This window comes from Protopterus annectens, chromosome 3.part0 (assembly GCF_019279795.1).
Source record: "Protopterus annectens isolate FY-2018-M chromosome 3.part0, PAN1.0, whole genome shotgun sequence".
NCBI lineage: Eukaryota > Metazoa > Chordata > Ceratodontiformes > Protopteridae > Protopterus > Protopterus annectens.
In genome coordinates this window covers 542,723,711-542,745,850 of record NC_056731.1, presented here as the reverse complement: position 1 = coordinate 542,745,850, position 22,140 = coordinate 542,723,711, and the positions used below count along the sequence as shown (strand labels likewise).

General features: G+C 40.0%; 1 protein-coding gene across 20 annotated transcripts in view; it reads right to left on the bottom strand.

Annotated features, from left to right (window-relative positions):
* Positions 1 to 300: 300 nt before the first annotated feature.
* The window catches only part of CLASP2 (cytoplasmic linker associated protein 2), a 7,203,062-nt gene continuing 7,181,222 nt past the window's right edge, over positions 301 to 22,140 (bottom strand). For all 20 annotated transcript variants that reach the window (XM_044064956.1, XM_044064947.1, XM_044064955.1 and 17 more), the window contains one exon: positions 301 to 1,924. In XM_044064956.1, coding sequence (XP_043920891.1) covers positions 1,838 to 1,924 — 87 coding nt within the window. In that variant the 3' untranslated portion in view covers positions 301 to 1,837. The remainder of the gene's footprint in view (positions 1,925 to 22,140) is intronic.

The following is a 22,140-nucleotide window of genomic DNA, read 5'->3' as shown; positions in this document are numbered from 1 at the left end:
ATGATCATGTGCAAACACTGGTATGACACAAATATCTTGCATTACAAAGTGACAATTAACAGTTTGATGAATGACAGCAGTTCAACACAGCAACCCTGCCCCCAGTAAACAAGTGAATTAACACATTTGCATTACATAACAATAAAAATGAGAAAGTGTGTACCAAACAAACTTTACTGTTGCAGTACTGATATATGTAAACATAAAAAAAAGATCACAAAGTAAAAACACTTAAAATGAGCATGGCACACTTAAAAGGAATAAATTCTTTGACACAGCAGCTAAAAAATGAAGACACGGTTTGTTGTTAAAAGACATTTTTACTTTACATACATTTTTACAAATGTCTTCTGATACAAGGTTAAGACCTTCTTTGCAAAAGCGTGCATTCTAGACTTGAATTCAGCTCTGGCACCAAGACATTTTGATTCCTTGTGAATGCAGTCAATTTACTTTAATGTTTTCATCTCTAACAAAACCAGGAACTATCTGAAAGAGTTGACTAAAACATTGCTGCTCATTTAGAAGACAGAGGCACTAATGATTTCTGATGCACCATGAACAGAGATCTTATTAGTGCTTCCCCTTCCTCCTTTTTTCTGTATTTAAGGCCTTAACTTCCCTACATTGTTATAGTGCATGAAGCCTAGATTTCTCATTTACCTCACACCAGAATGTCTATTAAATGAAAAGCTTACAACAGACAATCACACACAAACCCATTAAGTATAAGTTACAAACTTTCTTTAGTTATTCATAAATAGAAATCTACTATACATGTGTGGCTGCAAAATGTATACAAAGTAAAACTAGCCCTTCTCCCTCCTTCACATGTCCCAAAAACAACCCACCCATGCCCAATAAACACAAATTCTGTTTAATGGTGCAGTTGCTCTCTTTCAAACAGCTCTCCATTCATCACATGTGATAAAAAAATGAGGTTCAGGAATTCAGAGGGATGTAAACCAGGTAGGAAAAGTTGTTTCTAAAAAAACTGACTGCTGGTGCAAAATGATACATAATGTTACAGAAGCCGAGTCTTTGTGCTTTACAGCACTAAATTTGTGTTCTTATCAAAGCAACCAAGTATACAGTACAAGTGATGGCACGTATAGCACGTCCTCAAATCTAAACCACACAAAAAAGTCTACAACTTGTCTTCACCACAGCCCTCCACTATACTGCAACCAGCAGTTCTGAAAAATCTTACATAATGTGTGGAGTGACTAGCAAGAAATTTTTATTACACCTGGATTACTAATAAAGCAGCCTCACCAAATGGCAAAGGATCTCTAAACCAATATTTAGTAGGATGCTTTCAAAACAGAGCAACTGACCTGTGGTATTAAAAAAAAAAAAAAGAACTGCAAAACTGCTTTGCCTTTGTAGCACTTTCAGTTCTTCATTTTTCCTCCTGAAAGCAGCAAAGACTAGAACAATGGAGAGAAAACTAATAAAAGCATGAAGACACAACCAACAACAAAACTTTTTGATTATGAATCTTAAAATATTTTTATAACCTTTTTTGTATTAGTCCACTATTTTACAATCATAATACTGTCAAAGTTATTGGGAAGACACACGAGTGTGACTAAAGAAAATAAACTGCTTTCTTGTTTCCTTTTCATTTCTCTTGATCACAGGACTTTAATACTGTTCCTCTACAATTTGGAAAAGATTTAGTGTGATGCATGCAGGCTGAGGGATGTCATTTAGTTATCCTCCTCAAAAACAGAATAGAAAAATTCCAAAATGTGTTACTGAAATCGTCTTGCATATACAGTAGATCAATGTTTATTTTTCTTCTGTGAGAGACTGCTCACTATGGATTTCTTCACTAGCTTTGGCCAGAAATATCTGAGGCAGGCTCACTTATGCCAGAACCAGTTTGCGCACGTTTGATGTACAGGTTCAACAACTTCATCTGCAAAATTAACCAAAATTATGTTAAACACTTTTCAAGGTACAGCATTCTGCAGAAACTCATCAAGATAAATTACCTAATAGGCATATGGTGCTAACAGTCAGATTCAGGTTCCAAGCAGCAAAGAAGCAAAATGTAAGTGTAAGCTGCATCTTTTTCTTATCTCTTTAAATACTTCTGAAAACATCAAAGGCATAATAGCTTAAGTGGTCAGGAAAGGTCAGGTTTACACCAGTCATATTATTAAGCATCACATTGCTAACCAATACATTTAAAATGTTGCTAGCCCAGTAGTGTAGAGGGATAAAGCCCTGACTACAACCCAGGTGACCAGAGTTAAATTAGAAGCTTAGGGGTCTATGGTACTGGCAAAGAGGATAGGCATGCCTATCTTGGAAGGGGGGGATCATTCATCAAGCCATGGGGCAGACTTGGGCACTGAATTATCAATGGACTGGGCATATAGGAGGGCCAATGAAGCATGGTCACTCATATCCTCAAGGGCCTGTGTTCAATGCCTTATCCGACCTACCACAGCCACTATGGGGGGGGGGGTCCTGGCATGCATGACAGCATACAAAATCCTGCTGACTTTTAGCTCTGCAATGCTTCCCACACCTCAGTCTCCATTTCTTCCCCTCCCCACATGTGACAGCAAGTATACTGACTGTTTACCCACTCTCTCCCCACTTTCCTTCCTCTCATTCCAGGGCAGCACCAGGTGTGCATGTCTGAAGCAGAAGCTGAGCAGCTGACGGTCAGCTAACACCGTGCTACAATGGTCAAAAAATGTTAAATTTCAATCATCTCACACTTTCAGAAGGAATATTTAGACAATGTTGTAATTAGTCCTTTTAGCATGCCTTATGGATCGAATATTGTTCATCAATAAGGGATTCAAAATTAAACAAGCAAAGCTGATTGTTAATTTAATGGGCTTAGTTTACAGAAAATAAGTTACAAGTCCCTTCTGCCTCCAATGCAACAAAAAAGGAAATGCTGACTAAGAACCAATCCTCCTTTCACTCAATGCTTTTCATCCTTAGATCATCCGATTTGATTGAAGGGGAAATAAGCCACTCCTCTGGTCTAATCCAGCTAGCTATTTCTCTTTGCCTTCAGCACCTTTAAACTCTCATGTCCCTGTCTTGGCTCTGCCCTCAGACAAACTTTACTCTTATTCGTTAAGCACTTAAAGGATATGTTAACCTGATAACATGGAAAAAGGATGGTGAATGAAGGACAGAAAAGCTTTGAGTAGATCAGCAAAATCCCTCCTGAAAGGTATGACAATTTTGATGGGAGAAGAAATGCTCAACTGGATGGATGAAGAACAATAAGGATCCAGTGTCATGGTCAGTACATAACATCTAGCTCCTATTTCACCCTGTCTGTCCAAGTCAAGCTACCTGATTTCTCAGATCTCTTGGGATCAGTAGTTCCAAAAGAGCTTCTGGATCTAGGATTCTATCCAATTTATCATCTAGGTAAAGGTATGCAATGTAAACAATGTTGCTGCAGTACAAATTCCATCTATGGAAGAGTTTGTGAAGAATGCTACTGAAACTGATTTTGATCTGGTGAAATGATCTTTTGTTTTTTGAAGACAGTCTTATTTCTTTAAGAATATGGAAAGGATATACAATCTGACAGGCATCTTAAAGACTTTTCAACCTCTTCTGGAGGAAGCAAAGGCTACAAAATAGCTGGGAGTCTGTGAAGGTAAAGCATTAATTGTCTGTTCAGTCTGTGTAGAAGATGCTCTTCCTTGTTGGTGGGATTAGGGAAGAAAACTGGCAGATGAATAACCTGACTCAGATTCAACCCAGATGCTCCTTACGGAATGAAAAAAAAGGATTAGTTACTGGTTATACTACCCGTGTAGAAGACCACATAAGGATAGAATACAGGACTTGTACTTCCAATACTTGTTTAGGTGATGTAATGGCTACTAAAAACAAGGTCTTCCATAAAAGGAGTTTTAATTTTGAAAACACTGGATTAAAGTGGTATGAGTTAAGGATTTTAGAATATAGTTTAGGAATTGCGGGCAGCATAACAGGAAAGCTTAAAAAGGCTTTGCATAGCTTGTGAGCTCCTAGTAAAGACTGAAAATTCACTGCTGAAGTTGGAAATGGATGCAAAGTGAACTTTAACAGTAGAATAACTTGTCAACTTTGAACAAAATAGGGAGTAACTGGACTACAGAAGGAATATAGACCTTTGCCCATACAGAAAAACATTTCCACTTATTTTTGTAGACTTTGCATGTCACACTCTGGAACAGGACAGAATCTTTGTTCATTAATAGAATTAATGAAACGATGTGGTGAATTTCAGTGCCTATAAGTCCAGAAAAGGTTGTCTGGCTGGAATGTAAGAGAGAGAGAAGGGGATCCAGAAGCCATGTCTGCTTCAGTAAGTGAGTCCTAAAGCACAGGGAACACAGACTTGCTTAGGCCTGAATGGTGCAATGAGCTTTGCATTTTGAGGTTTTCTGCAAGAACGTGGTGATTAGTGAAAGTGATGAAAAGGAAAAAAGCAGCCCAGGAGTCCACTGACAAACCCGCATCTAAAACACAAAACTGGAACCAGGGTTGAAACAAAAACACTTTTGTAAAGGAAGGTTTAAACAGATTTGGTTTACTTTTGTAAAGTCTGGTTTAAACGGATTTGGTATTTCTAAACCATAGCACCTGTTGGAGAATGTCCCTTTGGGAGGGGATGAGGGCATTTTGTGTTATACAGAGAAGCAAAGAAATCACAGCAAGGCTAACCTCAGCAACTGAAGATAAGTTGTGCTACTGTAGGATTGAGAGTCCACTCATGAAGCATTAGAATGGATTTGCTGAGACATTCCGCTAGACAGCTGATCTTTCCCCAGATGTGCATTCCTATCAAAACAGTGGTGCAAAGCCATTAACCACTGCCACACTCTCACAGCCTCTCTGCATAGGGAGTACGATTTGGTCCTTCCTTGCTTGTTTATGTACAATATCATTGACATATTGTCTGACAATAGAAAATTATTTCTGGAGCTCCTGCAACACTAGGACAACTGATCTTATTGATGTGAAAGTTTGGCTTCTGTCTCTGTCCATGACCCCTTCCATCTCACTTTATAATGCCCTCACAGCAAAGAAAAGAGGTGAATGTGGTACCCATCACTGTCAGAGGTGGAAGGATGAATGGTCCTCAAATAGATACTGTTGGAGAAATCATCCAATAGTGCAGATGCTGTCTGCAAATTTGAGTCATACACATGGGAACACTGAAAAGATATGATAACTGAGACCACTGAGCACTTCGCATCCACTGAAGGACTCTCATGAAAAAATGAGCATGGGGAGCCATCAGAATTACTGAAGCCATTAGGCAAAGAACGTTTAGAATCAAGGAGGCTAGAAGTGATCAGTGGACTAGTAGACCTTTGATTGTGTTCCTCATGGACTGAAGATTTTTGGAAGGTAGTCTCAATATGCAATTCAGTTCACATTTGACTTTCCCCTGGATGTGCATTCCAATGAAAAAGTGGTGTGAAGCCATCACTGCCTAAGAACACTATAGAATGTGTGGGCTGTAGCTGTGATCTCCCATATTTCAACAAAACTCCCAAGGACAGGTAAAGTTGTAGCATGAAATCTCTGGCTTTTATGAGAGACTTAGTCGAAGCAGCAGGTAAGAGCCAGTCCTCTAGGTATGGGAGCTCGTGAATCCCTTTCAGTCACAGATGGGCAGTAACTACTGCCATACACATGAACGCATGGGGGGCTACAGAGAGACAAATGTGCAGGGTTCGAAACTGAAAGTGACTGGCTTCCAGCACTAAAATCTGGATGTCTTGGCAATTGTGATGTGGATGTAGGCATCCTGAAAGTCTGCTAAGCACATCCAGTTTTTTGTTTTCAAGCACAGCAAAATTGCTATCACTATGACAATTCTGAAAGGGGTCTTTCTGACATATTGGTTTAGGCCTCTGAGATCCAGTATTGACCTGAGGTCCTTGATCCTCATCTTTGGAACTAAAATGAAACCTGAATGATCTGGTGGGACCTCTTTAATGGCTTTTTTACCCCAAGAGAATGGCTTTGGGTTATTATGGACATGTGGGCGTGGTAGTGTCTGCTGAGGAGAGAGATGAGAAAAGGGTATTGTGCTACCTCTGGATATGATTTCTCTCACCCAGTTAACGTCTACCTATGTAGCTGAATGAAGAGATCCCCTCAACTGCCTCTAGAGGGGAAGCCTTCAGAAGGGACCCCTGAATCCCTGACTCTGCAAACCTTCTATGCCTCTACGACAGCTTCCATTTAAGAGGTCTGTGAAGAAGTCACAGTATTTACTGTTATGAAAAGCGCTTCAGTTTGGATTAAACTGCTTGTTATCTGAAGAAGTCACAGTATCTACTGTGATGAAACACGTTTCATTTTGGATTAAACTGCTTGTTACGTTTTGTGGTTGGTGCCTTCCTTCCTGCAACCAGTTTTCAGTTTTGTGTTCTTTCATTGGCTTGTGTCTTTTTTTGGAGAACTACGCTTGAGTTGAGAGTATGCTGAAGATGAAATAAATTATAAGAAATGTCAGTAGGAAAGGAGAACCACAAGACTGGATTCAATTTGTTGTTTTATTCAGTCTGATGAAGCGGTTCGAGAGACCGTGAAAGAGCTTACTGTTTGTTGAAGAATAAAAGTGATTTCTACAGAATTACAAATGTAGTGGAGTGGCTCATTCATTTCTTATTGTATCATCGTTGAAGGGTCTAAAATTGGACACTTAAGACAAATGTCTTTCATTCCTCCTCACTCTTCCCCACCTTCTCTTTCACTTCAAGTCAGAACAGGGAGAAACCATTGTAGAAAGTGCTGATGAAGAATGCCTCAATGTTATCTGCAAAGTTCCAGAGGCAGAGACAAGCATGACACTTAAGATGATGCTGAGAGCCACCTCTCTTGCTGTCCCATCAGCAATAGCAACTAATAGTTGCATGAACAGGGTGAAGATGTTTAACACTGTTGTCATGTGACTTTCAACTTGTATTCTTGACTCAGGCATAGTAAACCTCTTCAACAATCCAAATCCTATTCTGCTAAATGGTACTGTACAGCCTCTGGCATTTCATATGTGTGAGGTAATTCAGCTCTTTCAAGGCACACAAGCCCAAAGTGCAAGTGTGCTTCCACATTGTGGGCAGATGGACAGCCACTGTATCCTCTCACAGCTCTCTCTAGGTGACTGCCCATCTGCCATGGAGTCCAAAAGATGGCCTTTGCTAAAATGATGCCTTGCCAATCCTCAGGTGGATGGAGTACCTTATCTGCTTACCTGGGAATGGCCTCAGTGGAACAGGATTTCTGTGATGCCTTACTGGCAATCAAATCTATAAGACAGTCATCAGGAAGTACCACCAGAGACGGAGAGAGAAATGGTGAAGTCCAGAAAGCCTTAAGTAACATCTCCTCATCCTGAGAGAGTGGGACAGGGGGCCAAGATTCCCTTTGGTGCATTAATTCAAGGATTTTGACAAAGTTTGTGTCTTCCAGAGGGGACTGCGGGGAAAGTATAGGTGTGTAGATTTAATATAACTGAAGATGTTCGAATACATCAGTGCTGCAGTACTGAGTTTTGGGAACTTCATATCATGAGAAATGTCATGAATGGCCACAGTACCCAAGCCTTACACCATCCTCCAGCTGGTGGACATTCTTTGCCATCAGATGTCAGGACATAAGAGTTATAAAGGTATATTGTCTGTCACCATCTTCATATCCAAGGTACTGGAGTCTGATGTTCCTCAGGAGGAGAATGACTTGTCTCACTGACCCTACTGACTCCTGAGATAAACGAGTGGGTGAGTGGGATGATGAGTAGGCAAGTGGGATCAGCCTAACCCAAGAAGAGATGAGAGGTATGAGGGAGGTATGGGTACTGCAACACTGACCTACTCAAACATCTACAGTTATGGCAAGTTACCTGACTGTGCCTTAGAAAGATTCCCAAAGCTTCTTTATATGGGAGTTTGGATAGAGTTCTAGTATGGGGACAGCAAGTTCTGCAGGATGACAGAGATGAACCAGGATCTAGCTCTTGATATGGCACCAAGATGTTAGTATTTGATGAAGGCGTGTGCAGAAGACCGTGTCAGGTTTTAGAATGGCCTGTTAAGGGATCTCTTTCAAAAATGCTGTGGGGGTGGCTTTTGTTCATGTTGAGTGGGTCCTAACTCAACCGAGGATCTATTTAATATGCTGAGAGTAACAAAAATGAAATACACATAGCAATCCACTTTGAAATGGTCTGCTTTCCCACTAGTCTTCCCTGTTTACTTTCTGCAAAGACCACCAGCAGTTGGTCAAATTATGTCAGGAAATTTTGTACCACGTGAGTAGAATCTTAGCTGTCTGTCTATACCTAAAGAATTAAGTTCTTTCACCGCTTTTCTGTGGGTTAGAAGGGGGTTTAGTTGATCATGTCATCTCAACTTAACTATTAAAAAAGTACATGCCAAACTGGGATCACTCTACCGTATCAAACCATTTCTTACCAACAACACAAGATCAGCCATCCATTGCTCGCTCCTTACTCTACGCATCTCCCATTCTGACTAATCTCAACAAAACTGAACTAAGCAAAATGGAAGCCTGCTATAACAGAATTGCCCGCTTTGCTGCAAATTGCTCATACATAACTCATCACTGTACTGCTTTGAGACAGCTCCACTGGCTTGAACTGCCCAACCTCCTAACCTACAATCAGCTCTGCCTCTGTCATTCTATCTATTACCTCCCCAGTACGTGTCCTGCCCTCAAAAACCTAGTACAACATCACTCAGCCAAAAGGCCTCTTAGATCATCAAGCAAACTACTACTAGAAGTCACCAACGGCTACAGTAGCTTTGGAGACGCACTATACAGTAGTTCAGTGGCTACAAAATGGAACTCTCTCCTCACCAGCATACAAAACACATCGTCCAAAGCCTCCTTTAAAAACCTCATTAGAAAACATCTCAAGCAAAGTTAGCAGTGCCATGACTGCTCCCCAGGCTAGTGAAAGCGGATAAGGTACATATACTAAACCTAGAGTACTTGATAACAGTTTTCACTCTTACAAACACTGTCTAATGTACAATGTATATATGTACTGTACCTGTGTACTATATATGTACTCTACCTATGTTCCAAATTTTTTCTATGTGGAGCTTTTCTCCCTGGACCTCTGCTGAAAAGGGGCCTTTTCGGCTCAGTCAGACACCCTTGGTTAACAAATGTAAAATAAATTAAATAAATAAAATAAAACTCTGCCCTGTGGAAAATTAGGATGGGTTCTTTGCACTTCAGCTACAGAACTGTTTCTCATGTAAGCAATTTGAGGGGTGCTGAAGCAGCTGGCTCAAAGCATGGTAGTGTTAGTTTTTCCAGCACATAAATGAGGTCCCAAGGAGTGTGCAAGTTCATGCCTGGGTGGTCTAAGATGTAAGACCCCCTTTTAGGAAATGCTTTATGTAGGGCTAAGCATATACTACAGGGGACATGAGAAGGCAGATAGATATAGCTGAAGCACGCATCTTTCGACTAGAATAAGACAGTTCTCCTTTGTACAGGAATAAGATATTTTATTTTATTTATTTTACATTTGTTTGTCCGAATTGGGAGCCCATTTTCAGCAGAAACCCAGGGGGGGGGAGCTCCACATATACAATACAATTTAGATAGTAGACTAAAACAGTATGAGTCAATATAAATGAGTCAGTTTCAACATACAATTTAAACAGTAGACTAAAACAACACAATCAATACATATTAGTCAATTTCAGGCAGTACAGCACAGCAATTTTAGTATATATGCATATAATGTAAAAACTAGCTAATAATTTACTTGAGGAACTCAGAGGAAATAAAAAAAATGCAGACTGAGTAAGAAATTGTAATTGTAGATAGTATGTAAGTAGATAAATTTGTGAGAAAGAATTTTTGTGAGTAGAAGAGGATAGACAAAAGAAATGCAAACATGGGAAGACAGAAAGGAGTTTAGAAAAGGGTAGACAGATATTAATGCAGGAAGAGAGCAAAAAGCAGTGGTCTGTATATATAGGAGAAAAAGGTAATGATGTGTTGAGCAATCCAGGAGAGCAACAGGGGCATAGCCAGTTGTTTCTAAGGTGTTCTTTCAGTTTTAGTTTAAAAACAGGATAGGAGGGAGTAGTCTGTATGTTTAGTGGTAGGGAATTCCAGTACTTAGCTATTTTGTTTAAATAGAGGGAGTCTCCGTGGGATCTGCTGCTGACATGTAGTTGGGCCAGGGATGAAATTGCAGGGCAGTCATTTGGGTTTTGAATCATTTTGTGGGTGAGGGTGAGTTGGTTTAGGAGTTTGAGCCAGCTCAGTTGTTTTAAGCAATGCAGTGATGAGTTTTATGGGGGAGACTGGTGGCAAACCTAGCTATTTTGTTGTAGTAGGACTCAAGGTTTTGGAGGCCTGCTTTGCGTAAGTTGGTGAAATTTTGTGAACAGTATACTAGAGTGGAAAGAAGGTGAGATCTAGCAGTGGCTAGCCTGGCTTGTAGAGCTAGGTAAGGTTTAGCCCTATAGAGAGCGCAGAGTTTAGCATGGACTTTTTTGATTGTTTGGGATATATGGACATCAAATTTTAGTTGGCCATCCATGGTGATACCTACAAGTTTGGCCGGGTTAGTTGGCTCAATTTTAGTGCCATTTGTGGATAGAATAGAGAGGGGTTGAGAGTTTCTTTTGTTAGTTTTGTTTGTGAATATAATTAACGTAATCTTTTTAGGGTCAAGAATGAGTTGGTGGCAAGAGAGGAATGATTCAGTGTCTAGAAATGCTTCTGCATGTTCTAGTACTTTTTTCAATGTAGCTTGTGCAGGTAGAATTTATTTATTTATTGACATTTGTTGACTGGGAAAGTCCACTGGGCTTGGGAACCATTTTCAGTGGAGGCCCGGGGAGAAAAGCTCCAAGTTACATGAAAATCATTACATAAATTTGTAAGGAAATAACTGCTTATAAAGCAAATTAAATAATATAGAAAACTATCTAAACAACACATATGTTGTAAAAAAGGCACAATACAGTAACAATGGAAGATTAGCATGTAGGAAAATTAAACAGAAATATTTAATACAGCTCAATTTGTTTGGTGGGGGGTAGGAAAAGGGAAAGGTAAGTGTAATGGGAAGGCAGAATTAGAGAGTTAAACTTAAAGATAGGATAGATATAGTTAGAATCTTATAGCTAGGTGGTAGGAATATGTAGATTATAGATAGTATGTATTTAATGGTAGTATTAAAAGTAGAAAGTAACAAGAGAAAATGTGCTAAGATAGTTGTATAGATGTGTGGAGTAGGACAATAAAGATTAGGGATAACTCATATGGTATAACAGTATGACATATACACAAGTATATTTGCTATGTGAAACAGTTTTGCTAGATTAAGGAGGCTCTGGATATGTGTTGCATGTGCAGCTGAGGTTATCAGTGACATGTTTTAGTTTTCTTTTAAAGGAAATTATGTTGTCTAATTTTGTAACTGATGATGGGCGGGGGTTCCACAGTTTAGTTAAGGAATGGGAATAGAGGCAGCTACCTGCTCTTTTACTAGGTTTTGATACTTTAAGTAGATGTTTGCTGTTAGAGCGTAGATTTTTGGATGGGACGTAGGGTTCAATGATATTTTTCAGGGAAGGGCAAAACTCGGGTTAATTAAATAAGAATTATTATTCTTAATAATAATTAATGTGCTGGGTAATTAATTAATTAATTAATTAATGGGTTAGAATACCATCAGCCTTTCACTACACAAAAAAACCTTTTCCCTTTAACACATAAGATTTCCTGATACTTGTTTTATAGCTTCTTTCAGTACAGATAGTAAGTACTGTGAAAATGAATGTTTAGATGGAATCAGCAGCCAGTCATCCATACTGTCAGATTCGGTGTTTTCAGGCTGGGATGAATGAAAGGCCCCTTGTTCTGGGTTAAGATGTCCATGAAGAGGGGGACTGACATAATTCTCCCTTTGCTGAGCATCAGTGGGAAGAACAAACACTATTGTCGGGAACATAAGGACCCATAAGTGTCATTTTTGGCTCTCTGTCTGCCCTTACCTTCTAAAATAACCTGAAGGTGAGGGGTATTGGGGGAAGGCATAGACAAAGAGGTCTGTCCAGTTGAATGAGAACAGATGTCTCTCCCCAGAGAGGTGTCTGTTCTCCACACTCCTCTCTGCCGAGTCCTTGAATAGAACTGATTTACTCGTTTTCTGTTGAAGTAAAAAGATTTACTTCTGGGACACCACATTTGTGTGTGAGGTCTAGGAAAACTTCCCACTTCAGCATCTATTCACTGGGTTCCATGAATGATCTGCTCTGACTATGTGGCAGCAAGTTTGCTTGACATAGTATGTAAGAGGCTATGAGAGCAAGTCCTAATCTTAGGGCCACTAGCTACAGTCTTCACTGTCTGTGGTTATAGTTTGAGAACTCTCTTGAGAGTTTTAAAGGGGCTCTTGGGCTGGCTTTGACACTTTCCTCCCACCACAGAATTTTTTTTCAGGCAGGATAGGAGAGGAAGTGTTTCTAGGAAGTGCAGTTTTTTAAGAACTACTATAGTTTGCTACTGTGCAGTTTTATCAATGGAACCATCAGAATGCAAGAAGGTATGCCTACCAGGGCCCTTAAAGTTTCCTTGCCGTAATGGTCTGTTTACTGCACATGTTCATGGGATACTGCAAAAGGAATAATACTTTGTCCTCTTTATAAAGGGTTTCTATTAGACTAAATTGAGGTCTGCACAGAGGAAGGTAGTTCTGGTGCAGTGTACTTGTTGTGACTTCTAGACCTTCTGAAAGCAATCTATAGTGATTTGCCTGTCATAAATTCTGCTTGTGATGTTGCCTGGATCAGGCAGTCACCCAAGTATGGGTAAATATGGACCTCTGCTGATATGAAAAAGGCAATGGCTGCTTCCAGATATTTGGTAAATACTCTGGGTGCAGTAGATAAGCCAAATGGCAAAGTAAACATGTGGAAGTGTAATTCCCTTGCCTGGAATTTAGGAATCTTGTGTTCCTGTAAAATCGGAACATGAAGGCCATCATTCTTTAAATCCAGAGTCACTGTCCAGCCAGAGGGAAAAAAAAGGGGAAAGAGTTTTTGAAAGGTTACCATTCTGAATTTTGGTTGTACTGGGAATGTGCCGAGTCTTGAGAGATCTAGAATGGGTCTCCAGGCTCCTTATTTCCTGGTGACTAGGAAAAAGCACTGAGCAGAAGTCTACACCTGACTCTCTTGAAGGGACTGGTTGGATTGAACCTTGATGTAATACATCATGCAAGACAGGAGGAGAAATCTGTTCCACTCCCTTCATTGTTTTGGAGTGCGTGAATGCCAGATTTGAAGGAAGTACTACTTTTTATAATCTGCAGTGTCCAGTTGTCATGTGTGATTTGTTCCCAATGACTGGAGAAGGAGGCAAGTCCTCCTCCTCCTAGTAGGGAAGGATTGAGTCAGACTGTTTTTTGCGTGGAGGTGCTGAGCACAGTCACAGCTGTTCCATGGGAGGTGATGGGTCCTTAGACACCCCCCCGGGATGCGGATTGGTTTCCTCCTTTCTTTGACACCGGATCGTTTTCCTCATGGGTTGGTTGAACTGTTTCTTCCTCTGTAAAGAGGACTTTATTTTTGCTATGTTAGCTGCAGCCACAATCCAATATTTTAAGCCGTCTTAGGCCTACCTAATGAACTATAACAATTCCTTCAAATGCTTCTTAAACTCACCTATCTGGCAAACAGATTGAGGATGTCTTGTCTGACCTCACGGAGAAAGGTAAAGATGTCAACCTATTTCCATCATTCGGATAAAATTAAAAAAAAAAAACAGTGTCCACATAGCAGAAGAAGGGATACTAAAAGGGGAAAAAGTCCTTCAATGAGTGATGCAGGATTTGTTCCAAGCATGAGGGCCTCAAGCCCCTTTACGGGTTGCAGCTGCAAGAAAAAAAATATTCTGTCTCTTCCAAAACAAAGCAACTACAGAGTCTTTTAGGGTTTTCCTTGATCATCATCCTCCATTGCAGGAAGTAAATTGGACAGTTCACCAGCAAGACTGGACATCTCTACACCAACAAAAGTGGACAGTCCAACTGCTGGAGAAGGGACGTACACTATCCTCATCCACCCATTTGTGGTACTCAATGCTAAACTTCTCAAATATGGAACAGGTCTTTCTACTTGCTAGCCAAATATGAGACTGAGCCACTGCCCTTTTCTGAGACGGAGAATTTGTGTGTTGAAGGTTTTTTCCAAAACCTTTATTAAATAATCACTTAAGACATAGGCAAACATACAATAACAGAAAAGAAAACAAACCATTTTAACATTTTTTTCCATTTATGTACATTATACAGCACATATCTTTTCTTTCTTTGTAAATGCCATCAGTCAAAAGTTATATAAACTGATGAATTTCTGCCTTCCCTTAAACTTCATTCCTCCTGCTCCTGAGCATTATTCTGCATGTATTGTTCCCACAATTTCCATTTATTTCAATGTAATTTGCTCTTCCCTTAAAAAAATTCCTCTTCCAGCTGTTCTGTCTCTGCTACAATATTCAACACCTCAAATAAAGTTGGCTTAGACTTAGATTTCTATTTTCTAGCAACTGTTTTTTGGGCAACCAACAGAATTAAAATTAAACATAATAAGGCCTTACTCTGTCTAGGCAATTCAGATCCTGTGCCCCAACTCAAAAGAATCATTTCCTTCGTTACAGCCATTTGACCCCCTCATCCATAGTTATACATCCAACATTTGCTATTTCCCTGAGGAAAAATTATTTGCAGTCTACTTGGGGTATAAAAATACCTATGCAAACACTTCTAAAAAAAATTAAGTTCTGCTGAACTTGAATACTTTGGAGTCATATTTATATCTTTCTACCTATATCTATCTATATATCTATAGCTATATATCACACACACACATATACACACACACACACAAACACACACACATATATTCCCATTGCACTCTTCTAAATTGTTTTTTCAGTTTCTCTTCCCAATCATTTCTAACCCCCTGACTGATTTTTATAGTAATCATGCAATATTTTACAAGCCCTACTAACTATCCCTTTTTTAACAGAAGCTTCTGTTCTAGATTCAACCAACGCTGGATCATGGGTAAATGGGGATCTAGCAGCGTAAAAGACCAGCCTTGCCCCCCACACACAGCCATTACTTGCCATCACCCCCCCCCCCAGTTACCATAAAAACTGTTCAAAACTGTCAGTCTGCATACTATTTTTTTTTACTTTTGAAATGAAAACAGATGTGGACTTAATTTAAAACTTTCAGTTTATTATAGCAATAACCCACGCCTGGGTGTGGGTAATGCTGGATTTACCCACGGTTGGCGTGGTTTGGTCCCGAGGCCCGAGGGACCAAACAAAGCCAACCGTGGTAACATAGCATTACCCACACCCAGGCGTGGTTATTGCTATTATATGACATTATTTAAGAAAAGAAACTATTACTTTTCTTAAATAATGGCATAGTATAATGCCTGTTTACTGCCCTTCCGCAGATGTCTGGCATCCGCGGCAGTTCTGATGTACTGCGCGCCTGCGCAGTACATCAGAGTTGTGCAAAGCAACGGAGAAAGCAAGATCTCCGTTGCTTTTTTTTTACTGTTTTCACTATGTTAAATGGGTTTAACATAGCGAGACAGTTTTAAAATAAGCAACGGAGATGTCCGTTGCTTATTTTAAAACTGTCTCGCCATGTTAAACCCATTTAACATAGCGAAAAAAAAGCAACGGAGATCTTCCTTTCTCCGTTGCTTTTTAAAACCTGTCTCGCTATGTTAAATGGGTTTAGCATGGCGAGACAGCTAAAATAAGCAACGGAGATCTCCGTTGCTTATTTTAAAGCTGTCTCGCTATGTTAAACCCATTTAACATAGCGAGACAGTGTTTTAAAAGTAGAGTTATACTAATGGAAAAAAGTCCGGGTGACCGGACCTTTTTCCATTAGTATAACTCGATTTACAATGTGCATGCAGGCCAATCAGCGTGCACGTTTTGGGGGGGTCATGGTATAATTATCCTTTAATCAGGCTAGTAGCCTCTTTTCAGGGGAGACCCTGTCTAGTATACTACTACAGAAAATATGCCCAGGGCATTGGGCAACATCTCCCACTTCTCTTCAATAGCTCAGGCAGATGTAAAAGATTTCATAGAACATATCATCAATGCAGGCAAATGAAGCATCGATTTAACATTTCATCTGAAGGATGAGATATTCAGTTGTGCAGCACTCTCCTTATACTGCACTACAGTGTAAGCAATTAAGCTACACAGAGTAAAAACCATAGTCTTCTGCACCAAAGGTAAGTGTGATGATATGAGGTACAGTCATCTGTGCCATGGTGAGTAGGGCAGTGCATGTATAATATATACCAGTACAGCTAGCTGGAGTTTTTTTAAAGAATTTTATGTCATTTGACTATCACACTGATTTGTACATTATGCTTGTGTTAAAAATGTATTTGTAAAGTTGCTTGTGTTAAAAATACATCAACAGTGGGTGGACAGAAAAGAGATATACATGTATATCAGGCAGTATTATTATAACTGACTAAATGTATGTGTTTTAACAGAGAATTTTGGAAGGGAAGAGGATAATCTCAGTCCAGCTAATTTTGAAAAACAGGTTGAAAATCAGGTTCCTGACCCTACCTTACAAGTTTTGAGGGAGGTAGTTAAGGAGGCACCTGATTCTCAAGGAAAAGGGGAATGTGTATACTGAAACAAAGGGTTACTGTATACAGAGTGGATTCCTGAGGGAGGGCTAGAGGGTGAGGTAATGCAGCAGTTGGTAGTGCAAAGAGCCTACCGTCTGGCATTTCTGGACATGACATTCCTTTTGCAGGTCATATGGGCATACAGAATTCCAAGACATTTATTATGCAGACCTTTTATTGGCCTGCAAGGGATGTAACAGCATACTGCAGGACCTGTGAGCAGTGCCAAGAGGTAGCCAAGGTAGGAGACAAGGTCAAAGCTCATTTGATGCCTTTGGCTGTGACTGAAGAGATGCTTCAGAGGGCAGCTACAGATATTGTGGGGCCTCTGAGTACACCACATTCCACAGAGAAGTAATATATCCTGATGGTAGTAGATTATGCTACTAGACATCCTGAGGCAAGTGGCTCTGTCCTACACAGAAGCAGAGAAGATGGCAAATGCTTTATTACAGACTTTCAGGGTAGGTTTTCACTAGAAAAACATTGACTGACAGAGGTGCCAATTTCATGTCAGACAGCTGCTGGCTTGTCTGTGGAAGTGTTATGGGGTGAAGCACCTAAAGACCACCCCCATACCACCCCCAGACTAATGGTCTTGTGGAGAGGTTAAACTCTACACTAAAGACCTTGCTACAGGTATTTGCAGACCAGTTTAAGAGACAGTGGGACAAATATTTGCCCCATATGCTGTTTGCATACAGAGAGGTACCATAGGAATCCACAGGTTTTTCATCCTTTATGTTGTACGGACGTAGGGAGGGGGCCTTTAGATTTGATTTGTGATGAATGGGAGGGTGTGTGTGAATCCCACAAGGAGTCTGTTATGGCATATGTCTTAATCCTCTGGACATGGCTTAGGGAGCTCATGGACTTGGCCTAGAAGAACCTGGCAGGAGCCTAACAGCAGAAAAAGGTCTGGTATGACAGGAATGCTTGAGCCTGAGAGTATGCTGTGGGACAGCAGGTTATGGTGTTTATTCCTGTCAGACACAATAAACTGCAAGCAGTTTGGGAAGGGCCCCTCAAAGTGGTAAGGAAGGTCAGTGATGTTAATTACATGGTAAACCTGCTAGGCAGGAGGCAGTGGCACAAACTGTAATGTGTTAACATGATGAAGCCTTACCATGATAGGGAGGCCCTGGTGCTTAGTATATGCAGTAGATGGCAGGCATTTCAGAAGATGTGTTAGCCAGTCCAAATTACAGCAAATAATTTGTTGTGCAAGTGGATGCTTCAAACCATAAGGTGGGGGGGGGGGTGTTGTACTCAGACAGGTTTCCTCAGAGGAAGAAGAGGACCCAGTTGTACATCTCAGCCGTAGACTCTAACCCAGGGAAGAATGTTATGCAGCTATAAAAAAGAATGTCTAGTCATAGTATTGGTACTGCATAAACTTTAGCTCTATCTGTATGGAAGGAAATTCACTGTGGTTACAGACCACAATCCCTTAACATGACTACACTGTGCAAGACAGCAAAATGCCAAGTTATTGAGGTGCAGCCTAGGGTTACAGGCATATAACATGATGCCAATGTAGATGGGCTCTCAAGACAGGGTATAGGTTAATGCGTTCCCAGACAGGCCCATTTCTCTCAAGCAATATTTTTCCAGAGACACTTAACTAGCTTGACTCTTCAAAGGGGGGAGATGTGTGATGATACGAGGTAGTGTCATCTGTGCCAGGGACAGTAGGGCAGTGCATGTGTAATGTATGCCAGCATAGCTAGCTTGATAGTTTTGTAAAGAATGTTGTCATTTACTATCACACTGATTTGTACAGATGCTTGCGTTAAAAACATATTTGTAAAGTTGCTTATGTTAAAAATTCATCAACAGTCAGTCTTGGACAGAAAAGAGATATGTATGTCAGACAGTATTATTATAACTGATTAAATGTGTATATTTTAACAGATAATTCTGGAAGAGAAGAGGCTAATCTCAGTCCAGCTAATTTTGAAAAACAGGGTAAAAATTAAATGGGTTGGTTTAGGCCATAAAGATTTTATCTTACAGGTCTGATTGCAGCCAAAGACAAAATTGTCAGGGAAAACCAGAACTACAAATCTTATTGTAATGCCCATAGAGGTGAACTAATTGCTACCCTGGAAGGGTGGAAGTTTTTGAAATTGTTTTGTACCTTTCAGATGCTGCAACAGGATCTTAGCAAAACCTCTGGGTGTGTATTCTACCAGAGACAGGTGACCAGACGTGATGTCATTCTATAACCAGCATTGAAAGGATGTTTAGATATTAGTGAGAGATATAAAGGACCTCTCACAGCTGCACTTTGCTGTTCGGAACCTGAGGGGAAAGATCTCTCACACAACCCTCACATCTCATCTTGCCTTGCTGTAGTAAGCAACTCAACATTCATCATCTTGCCTTGCTGTAGTAAGCAACTTAACTAGGGAACAGTAATTCTTTAGTCAGTCAGGAAAATATAGTGAGACTAGTTAAGTACTGTTTTTCTGCAACTGTGTTATTTTTTATATATCCTGAGACTGAAACTCTGATTTCTATCGTAACTAGATATTCAGTATTCTCAAGTTTTCTATTTTATTATTTATTATTAAACACTTCTATATTTTTAATTGTGACTGGTCTTTCAGAGAATACTTTTAACATGTTAAGAGTACTTATGCTTATTTTAGTGACACTGTGGCCATTCCTGGAAGTCTTGCTGCATTGGTTAAACTCTACCATTTGTATTAGTATTAATTTTACTCCGTATAAGTGGGTACCCTTGTAAGAGCCTTAGAGTAGCTGACTGGTGGCAGGGTAATTATCTTACCGTCTGGGCTGAGCGGGCCCAGCTGTTAAATCTGTGCCAGCCTTTCCCAAGTGTGTGTGTCTGAGCGAGTGAAAATCAAACATCCAAGTGTGTGTGTATGTGTGTCAGCAACCTGGAACCAGGGATACAGAGCTCCAAAGTGGTCAGTGTGGAATCTTGTTTGGGGGCCTACAGAGGGAGAGGGAGCGTCCAATCCCAGGTCTGGAGTGTGCTCTCTGTGTGCTCTTAAGGGAAACTGTGCTTGGCGCAGAGAGCTGCACCTGAAAATACTCTGTGTATCCATTTTTTGCTCCTAGTGGCCATCCCTCACTGGTGTCAGTGGTGAGGACTGAGGTTCCTTGATTACTGGCCCAGAGTAGGGACTGTCACTGCTGAGCTACTAACACGACTGATGGCCATTTGCTAAATAAAACAGTTGCGTATTGAAAACAGACTTAGAATGAGCAACAGTTATACTTCTCTTCCTTTGCAACGCACTGAAATTCGCATTCACTGAAAATGCACCTGGTCAGTGGAAGATTAAGTGTATATTGGTCCCTGGGCTGTTTTCACACCATGGGTTCCATGCATACATTTTTAGGAGCATTCAGAAATGTGTGTTATATTAAATCAGGAAAGTGAATCAAAATTTCTTGTTAAATACAGCAACATTTGTTAGAGTGCATTTTAAATTTGTAAGTTTGAACATTTTTTTCCATTGCAGTGAAACAAAATGCATGAAATGATAAATGACAAATGTACAAATTTGAGAACATTTCAATTAGCTGTAATGTCTATCTATCTATCTGTAAGGGTCTGGTAGATGGTGTACAGTACGGCTCTTGTGTACTGCAGACAAGGTACAGTGCTTGAGCATGAGCAAGTTTATTTATTTATGTATTTTTTTATTTTATTTTACATTTGTTGACCGGGCTAGTCCAGCTGGATACAGCAGAGGCCCGGGGAGAAAAGCTCCTCGAAAGTAAAGTAGAATATTATATATAAAAACAAAACAAAATTTCACAGGTGCAAGTACAATACAAAATTAAGCTATTTGATACATGAAAGATCATATAGATGTGAGTAGAGTAGAATATAAGGAAATATGTTCACTTCAAAACACATTTGATTGCAGAATCTTATGATAAGTATCTTTTGTTAACATAGTAGGTAGTCTGAAAGACGTTTTTGGATATAGATAGAGAATCTAATCAATTTTAAGGCCTGTTATATTTATGGTTTTCATTAGGCAGTTAGTATATACAGTAATAAGACAGGTATCTTTGTGGAAAAAAAATGACATGAGAGGTTAGTCTGGGTTCGTACAGGTGCATAACCAATGGGATTTGAGGTAGGTTTTAAGCCTGATTTTAAATTGTGTTAGTGAAGAAAGGGAGGTCAGGTCACTGGGGAGAGAGTTCCAGGTTTTACCCACGGTATTAGAGAACAGAGTCCCCAACCTTATTGTAGGTTTTGCCTATTTGTACTAGTATTTTGTTAGATGACAGTAGGGTCTTAAGGTTGCTGTAGGGGGTGATAAGGTTGGTAAGAATTGGTGTGTTATTAGACTGATACAGGATTTTGTAGGCAAATGTTAATTGTTTAAATAGAAGTAGGTTTGGTAACTCTAGCCAACCTAGTCGTTCATAATTAATACAGTGATGGGTTCTGAATATACAGCCTGTTGCAAATCTAGCAATATTGTCATAGGAGACAGCCAGTTTGTTCATGTTGTTTTTATGAGAGGTTAGTATATATAGGGGAGGCATAGAGGAGGGTAAAGATTAAGTGGGTCTGGGCAATAGTAGATCTTGCTAGTGGGGTAAGAAAGGATTTGATTCTATAGAGGGAGCCTAGTTTTTTGTTGACTGTTTTTATGGTATTGTTAATGTGACTACCAAAGTTACGATTATTGTCATTTAGTACCCCTAGGAGTTTTGTGGTAGAGTCGGGGGATATGATGGTTCCATTGTTCGATGTGACAGTAAAGTGTACTGGTGTGGCCCTATTGGTGGGAGTAAAAAGTAGGAGTTTGTTTTTTTTGGGGTTCAGGATGAGGCACTGGTGTAGTAACCATTCCTCAACTATGTTAAACACTTTTTGGGTGAGAGACTGAAGGTCTGATGGAGTTGGGGCTGAGCATATTAACGTGGAGTCATCTGCATATTGTATTATGGAAGCTTGAGGAATTACAGCATGCAGGTCATTGATGAAAATAGAAGAGGTCCAAGTATAGAACCTTGGGGGACACCGAGTACAATGGGGAGATGGGGAGATAAGCTGTTCTCCCACAGAACTGCTTGTTGCCTATTGTTTAAGTAGGATCGAAACCATTGTATAGCCAGTGCATCAAGAGATAGGTTTTTGAGTATGTTTATGAGAAGTTGGTGGTTAACCATATCAAAAGCTTTAGAGAGATCAATAAAGAGGACTGAGGACAGAGTATTGTTATTGCGATTTTTGTTTATACAGTCAGAGAAGGATAAAAGGGCAGTAGTAGTATAGTGAAATGGCCTGAAGCCATGTTGGCAGTTAGCTAATAAGTTGTTATCTATTAGGTGTTTTAACAGTTGCTTATGAATGCATTTCTCCATGATTTTTTGCCAGTGGAGATAGTATAGCAATAGG